The 6,201-nt window shown below is 40.4% G+C and overlaps 3 protein-coding genes across 4 annotated transcripts; 2 read left to right on the top strand and 1 right to left on the bottom strand.

Annotated features, from left to right (window-relative positions):
* Window positions 1-341: 341 nt before the first annotated feature.
* On the top strand, window positions 342-2,760 carry Grasp65 (Golgi reassembly-stacking protein 2). Of its 2 annotated transcripts, XM_011298900.1 has the most exons (6): window positions 342-453; window positions 521-620; window positions 699-779; window positions 1,113-1,628; window positions 1,753-2,092; window positions 2,248-2,760. In XM_011298900.1, the coding sequence occupies exons 2-6, from the start codon at window positions 558-560 to the stop codon at window positions 2,499-2,501; spliced, it is 1,254 nt and encodes a 417-aa protein (XP_011297202.1). In that variant the 5' UTR covers window positions 342-453; window positions 521-557; the 3' UTR covers window positions 2,502-2,760. The 2 variants fall into 2 exon arrangements, with proteins under 2 accessions (XP_011297202.1, XP_011297201.1); XM_011298899.1 differs by having other exon boundaries at window positions 342-620.
* Window positions 2,621-3,930, bottom strand: NP15.6 (NADH dehydrogenase [ubiquinone] 1 beta subcomplex subunit NP15.6). The gene is made up of 2 exons (XM_011298901.1): window positions 3,763-3,930; window positions 2,621-3,365 (listed from the first exon to the last, which is right to left on the bottom strand). Exon 2 carries the CDS (start codon window positions 3,327-3,329, stop codon window positions 2,877-2,879), a length of 453 nt encoding a protein of 150 aa, XP_011297203.1. The 5' UTR covers window positions 3,330-3,365; window positions 3,763-3,930; the 3' UTR covers window positions 2,621-2,876.
* A 204-nt stretch (window positions 3,931-4,134) lies between these two features.
* Window positions 4,135-6,148, top strand: nac (GDP-fucose transporter nac). Its single transcript, XM_011298903.1, has 4 exons — window positions 4,135-4,597; window positions 4,723-4,927; window positions 5,036-5,174; window positions 5,284-6,148. Exons 1-4 carry the CDS (start codon window positions 4,470-4,472, stop codon window positions 5,871-5,873), a joined length of 1,062 nt encoding a protein of 353 aa, XP_011297205.1. The 5' UTR covers window positions 4,135-4,469; the 3' UTR covers window positions 5,874-6,148.
* Window positions 6,149-6,201: the final 53 nt, after the last annotated feature.

The following is a 6,201-nucleotide window of genomic DNA, read 5'->3' as shown; positions in this document are numbered from 1 at the left end:
GCCCAAAATGTCAAGGATTTTCCTCCAGGACCCATAGGTGCTGAAATAATCGCTGTTTTCCGTTTGGAAAGCTGGACAACATGAAAATGCGTATTGCACCCTCCAGTGGGAGGGTATGATGGAGAAACCTTTTCCAGGCGGGGGATGGCAGCCCCGGGAGGGCGGTCCAAAGCGGGGACTCATTAAAACATTCGCAAATCCACTGGAAAACTGGAATTTCTCAGATAGTCCTCCTATGAAATTCAAATAACGGAAGTCTTCGAATTTCCTCAATATCCGTTCCAGTTCCATCCGTTCCGTTCCAGCACGTCATCGTTCCTGATTTTCTGGTGCATGTGCCACACATTAATACAACGACTTGTCATAACTCTCGATAAATAGAGTCCATTTTCCACACACATACAATTGTTCATACAAAACTCCTGAAGTCAACAGATTCTGAAGAATTGCCACGTAATTCATTGACAACATAACAATACCGTTCCAATTAATGAATATCAATCGATAAATTCGATTGCAGGTGCTGTGAGGTTAATTGTTATTTATTTCCTGAAGTGATGGGTTCGTCACAGAGTCTGGAGATACCTGGTGGAGGCACCGAGGGCTACCACGTCCTCAGGGTATTTTATTTATTCAAGTCTCTGGAGTCATTCGTCTGGTATTTTTTAATCAGTTGGTTATTAATTTGTGATGGGCAGGTCCAGGAGGGATCACCAGGGCAGCAGGCAGGTCTCGAGGCATTCTTTGACTTCATCGTCTCCATAGGCAACACCAGACTAGTAATTATCCAGTTACAATTATTGTTATTTATTGTTAGAACTGTCGAGTTCCAGTTATTTCATTAATTATTCTGGAGCCAGGCGATGTGACAGATCCAGACGATTCCATTTCTGCCATCTGTTTGGCAAGAACAATTACTCCTGAAAATTGAAATACCAATTTCAATTAAATAATTCATAAATCCAGCCGTAATCACTAATTACTAATCATTAATCTAAATTTAACGATTCAGTAACAATTTTTTACCTTTAATCTGACTATTTTTCGAGATAAATCGATAATAAAAATGAATAATCAGTCCTAAAGACTCCTGAATGTCGATAATTCTCCAGGACCAGGACAACGACACGCTGAAGGAGCTCCTGAAGACGAACGTCGACAAGGAACTCCTGGTGACAGTGTACAACAGTAAAACTCAATCGATCCGACAAACGACAATAATTCCAAGTATGACCTGGGGTGGACACGGACTCCTCGGTGTCAGCATACGTTTCTGTTCATTCGAGGGTGCAAACGAGAACGTGTGGCACGTCCTGGAGGTGCATCCATCCTCCCCAGCTGAGCTAGCAGGTCTAAAACCATTCACCGATTACATAATCGGCGCAGACTCCGCCCTCCACGAGAGCGAGGATCTCTTCACCCTGATCGAGGCCCATGAGTCGAGACCCCTCAAGCTGTACGTCTACAACACGACCGACGACTCCTGCCGGGAGGTCACCATCACACCGAACACGAGGTGGGGTGGTGAGGGTAGCCTAGGGTGTGGCATTGGGTATGGATATCTCCACAGAATACCAGTGAGAAGTGTTCCAGAGGCTAAACCAATTCACAATCACTCACATCTCCAGGTAATCATCTTCAGACTGCTCTAGGAGATGATTCCAAAAATTCCAAAAATTTCAAAAATTCCAAAAATTCCGGAAATTCCACAAATTCCAAATTTCTAAAAATTCCACAACTTATTTGTTCCAGCCGAAGATTCCAGTGGCTGCTCAACCACCTCCTGCACAGTATACAGTCCCAATGACTCCAACAGCTTCTCCGTCGCCTCCAGTTGTCACTGCTGTCCCTCCAGGATTCGCCATCCCTCCGAATTACACCCCTGGACTGCCCCTTGACTCCCAGACACCTCCAACGAATCCCATTTCCTCGTATCCATCTGCACCACCACCTCCAGCTCCAGCTCCAGCTCCAGCCCCGGCTCCAGCTCCAGCTCCAGGCGTTGATGTAGATCCCAAATTAATCGGTGCATCGACGACTACAGTAATGGCGTCTCCGGGTCACTACTTCGCGCAGTCCAACAGTTACCCAAGTAAAACTCAAGATAAATATAAAAATAAATCGTCAGATTAAAAAGAAATCGATGAATTCTTCAGGAATTCTTCAAGAATTGATAATAATTATTCGTTTCGATGAATTGGGAATTTTTTTAGGTGTAATTTTTATTGATATCGATTATTTTTTCAGGTGTTGAACAGATGACGGATCCCCAGGAGCCTTTCATCCCCGGAATGCCTCCAGTGGCACCAGGACAGACTATTCCCCCAATGATTTCACCCCTGGTCACACCCCAGGTCGTAACAACCCCTCTAAATCTCCCTGGGATGCCACCACTGACTGTCAGCGCGAGTTTACCCCAATCACCGCCGTTTTACCCCTCTCTCATCGACCAGAAACCCCTGACCCCTAGCAGTAATTTATCACCGTCAGCGTCGGTGTGAAATCACCCGGGACAATTATATCCATTTATTTCAATAATTTGTCAATGCGTATTTTCCCACTAGCAGTATGTAAATATAAACAGACCTGAGATAATGTGGGGATAAAGAAAAATTAAATGTACGCGACAGAAAGAATTTATTACATGATCATTGTCTCCAATAAACAATGGCATTATTCATAAATCCTCTCTTTAATAATAACAATTATCCTCGATAAACTAATCCCCGAATTTGTTGTTGAATTATTCTCTGAGTAATTGCCAAAAAAAAATCAGTCAGAGAATAATTATTTCTAGAATTTATTACACGTCATCCAGTCGACGATCACAAAATGTTACCATTTTATAAATAAACTAATAACAATTGGGATTCCCTTTAGATGATGATTTCAGTATCGCCGAGTTCCTCGTCACTGGGGATGTAGATTTTAGATGGATCGATGTAATTTCGAGATATCAGGGGCAATCCGTTCTCCTCTCTGTAACGGAGTTGGAGATATCCCTCGCGTTGGGCCCATTCACGGAGCTTTGGGTCCGGGGTGTAGGCGAGAATTGTTCCACCGAGGATCAGGCAGAGTGACACTGATGTGAAGAATGTCAGGTGAGCACCGAATCTGTCTAGGGTTTCGTCGTCCTCGCTGAAGCCCCAGCTTATCCAATTGTTCGATTGCTGTGGCAGTGGCTCATCGCAGGTTGCAGCTGGGGTGTGACTCGCCTGCGGTGGCTTCGATGATGTGTTTATGGATCTTTTCACTAACTCCTTTGGAGATGATGCTCTTGTCAATCCTCTCAGGAATTTCGCTGCACCCAGACGCATCAGATTCGCCATCTCCAAGACGTTTTGCTCAAATTATTAATTCGTCACCTAAAAATATTTAAAAATATCCAGTACTATTTATTCAAAATCAATTTAATCAATAAATAATCATATTAATGTCACTTAAAAATTAATTCATTAATTATTACCAGTTTATTTAATTTATACAATTATATTTATGTAATTCGATCATTTAGTGGCAGTTGAAAGGTCAAGAATTTTTTGACTGGATTTTCCTCAGTTTTTAATTGTCAACATTTATTGTTTGTTGTTAAAAAATGAGGGATTAAAACTGATTGGAGAATTAAATTGATGATTTTTTACTGATCTGAAATAATAGAATTGTCTTGAGAATTTATTCTGCAGAAATTATTTTTTTGGAGTTTGTTTATAGGTTATGTCTATGTATTACATATAATCACATAATTAGATCGTTAATACATACCCGTTATGATCAGAAATCGATGAGAATTATCGTGTGATCCATTCGCTGTCAAAAACAGCCCGCGAAATTGTTGTTTTCCCTGATTTTACGAATGATTTGTAGAATTTCAGAGGAAAATCGACAGAATTTCTACTCTCACGTTTTACGTCATTCTGCGCATGACAGCGCGCTCCCCTCCTCGAGCCGCGAAATTTTGAACAGGATATTTCAAAATTTAATTTTTTCATTTTTCTCAATTATTGTTATTATTTTCAATTAATTATAATAATAAAAGTGAAACTGAATTTTTAGTAACTATCGATTTTTTGGATTGATCTCGAAAGCCGTCGACCTGAGAAAAAAACGATGGGGAGCTTTTTTGTAGATCATTTGATATCCGACAAAAAATGTCCCTTCCCATTTTTTTTTTAAACCAACAGTTTCCGAGATTAATGAATATTTATAAAAAATTTGCAATTCAATTGTCTCCAATAATTGATTACTAATTATTAATTGTTTAATAAATGAGGGGTGGGAGGCCAGTTCTTCCAATAGAAATTCCAACAATAATCTCAAGGTCCTCAAGGCCTAGGAATAAGAAAGACTATTTTTAAAACACATATTGATAAGATTACAATTGACAGAGAGAAATGAAAATTTCTGAGAAATGTCGAGAGAGAACTAGAGGAACAGCTGTTCGACCTCGACATAACCTAAATTAAAAAGGAATGAAGAAAGAGGGCTTCAGTCTGAGGACTGATGAAGAACGAGGGAATGATTTATCCCCGAAGATGTCCTTCGAGGACAGACTCCTACCGAAATACATCAAGATAGCCCTCGCCGTCAGCTTCTACTGGTATAAAAAATCATCACCAATCATTAACAAGACCGTGAGATTTTCCAAAAGGAAAAATCAAATTTAATTATGAGGAATTGTATTTTTAATTCAAGGATTATCGACAATTATCTCATTTTTTTCAGGACAATTTCGATATTAACAGTATTTGTTAACAAAGCATTGCTCTCGAGTAAATGGATAAATTTGGATGCGCCATTGTTCGTTACCTGGTTCCAGTGTGTGATCAGCACATTGATATGTTTTACCCTCAGCAAACTGGCGATGATATTCCCAACAGCAATTTCATTCCCCAGAGGAAATCCCTACACCAAAGAGAACATAAAAAAGGTATTCAATTAATTAAAACATTAAAATAAAATTATCTACATTATTCCCAGGATTTTACCATCAATTAATCAATAATAAAAATCAAATAATCATCAAATTTCATTTCAGGTTCTTCCTTTATCTATAATATTCACATTTATGATTGCCAGTAATAATTTATGCCTTCAACACGTGGGTGTAGCTTTTTATTACATTGGAAGATCATTAACAACAGTATTCAACGTCCTCTTAACGTACCTGATTCTCGGTGAGTCATTACAGTAAAATATAATTCGAATAATGAATCTCCAATTGATTAATTGGGCTTGACGCCGACGATGGAGCGAAAATCTTGTGATTTTGAGACTAAATTTCAGGTCAGAAGACATCATTAGAGTGTATCACGTGCTGTGCAATAATAGTGGGAGGATTTTGGCTGGGAGTTGATCAAGAGCACACAGCAGGATCCCTCTCGATATCAGGGACGATCTACGGTGTCCTGGGATCGCTGAGTTGCTCCCTGTACGCGACATACACAAAACGTGTGCTTCCCCTGGTGAACCAGGAGATCTGGCTGCTCTCGTACTACAACAATGCTTATAGTATATTTTTATTCCTCCCCCTGATGCTCTTCAATGATGAGTACAGCATCCTCTATGCCTACGACAATCAGAACTCCATATTCTGGTTGGCGATGACTGTTGGAGGTGTTTGTGGCTTCGCCGTTGGCTATGCAACAGCTCTGCAGATCCAGGTGACATCACCACTGACTCATAACATCAGTGGAACAGCCAAGGCATGCGCTCAGACTGTTCTCGCGAGCTATTGGTTCGATGAGTCCAAGCAGATACTCTGGTGGGCTAGTAATTTCATCGTTCTTGGTGCGTCAGCTGCTTATGCCAGACTCAAGCAACTCGATATCGAGAGAAGCTACAAACAGGGGAAGCCCCTTCAGGAGAAAGCTTGATAATTACTATTCGTCTTTTTTACTCATGTTCAATGCTCGAGGATATCTGGAATATCTTCTGTCAGGATAAAATCGTGGGGTAAACCCAATCCCCCTCTCCATCTCCATCATCATCGACGATCGAGGGCCTTCGAGAGCTAGATACTAGCAGTATCGATTCTTCCTCAACTCTGGACCACAGCTCTGATCATCTCACCTGCAGCATCCATTCTATTTTCAAATACTTGTGTATTATTTTATAATAAATTATGAGTAATTCTCATAGATTATCACAATTTGTCAATGGGATCTCATTGTTTTCGTTGGGGATTATAGTTTTTTCTGTCGA

This window comes from Fopius arisanus, unplaced genomic scaffold, assembly GCF_000806365.1.
Source record: "Fopius arisanus strain USDA-PBARC FA_bdor unplaced genomic scaffold, ASM80636v1 scaffold00012, whole genome shotgun sequence".
NCBI classification, from domain to species: domain Eukaryota; kingdom Metazoa; phylum Arthropoda; class Insecta; order Hymenoptera; family Braconidae; genus Fopius; species Fopius arisanus.
The sequence above is the reverse complement of the archived record's forward strand: the minus strand, read 5'-3'. Positions and strand labels throughout refer to the sequence as shown.

Excerpts from the sequence above, each read along its gene's own strand:
- Grasp65 (XM_011298900.1), top strand. The coding sequence starts at position 558 with ATGGGTTCGTCACAGAGTCTGGAGATACCTGGTGGAGGCACCGAGGGC. Across the intron at positions 1,629-1,752 it reads ACAATCACTCACATCTCCAG|CCGAAGATTCCAGTGGCTGC; the intron begins GTAATCATCTTC and ends TATTTGTTCCAG. Across the intron at positions 2,093-2,247 it reads GCAGTCCAACAGTTACCCAA|GTGTTGAACAGATGACGGAT; the intron begins GTAAAACTCAAG and ends TTATTTTTTCAG.
- nac (XM_011298903.1), top strand. The coding sequence starts at position 4,470 with ATGAAGAAAGAGGGCTTCAGTCTGAGGACTGATGAAGAACGAGGGAAT. Across the intron at positions 4,928-5,035 it reads CCAAAGAGAACATAAAAAAG|GTTCTTCCTTTATCTATAAT; the intron begins GTATTCAATTAA and ends ATTTCATTTCAG. Across the intron at positions 5,175-5,283 it reads CTTAACGTACCTGATTCTCG|GTCAGAAGACATCATTAGAG; the intron begins GTGAGTCATTAC and ends ACTAAATTTCAG.
- NP15.6 (XM_011298901.1), bottom strand. The coding sequence starts at position 3,329 with ATGGCGAATCTGATGCGTCTGGGTGCAGCGAAATTCCTGAGAGGATTG.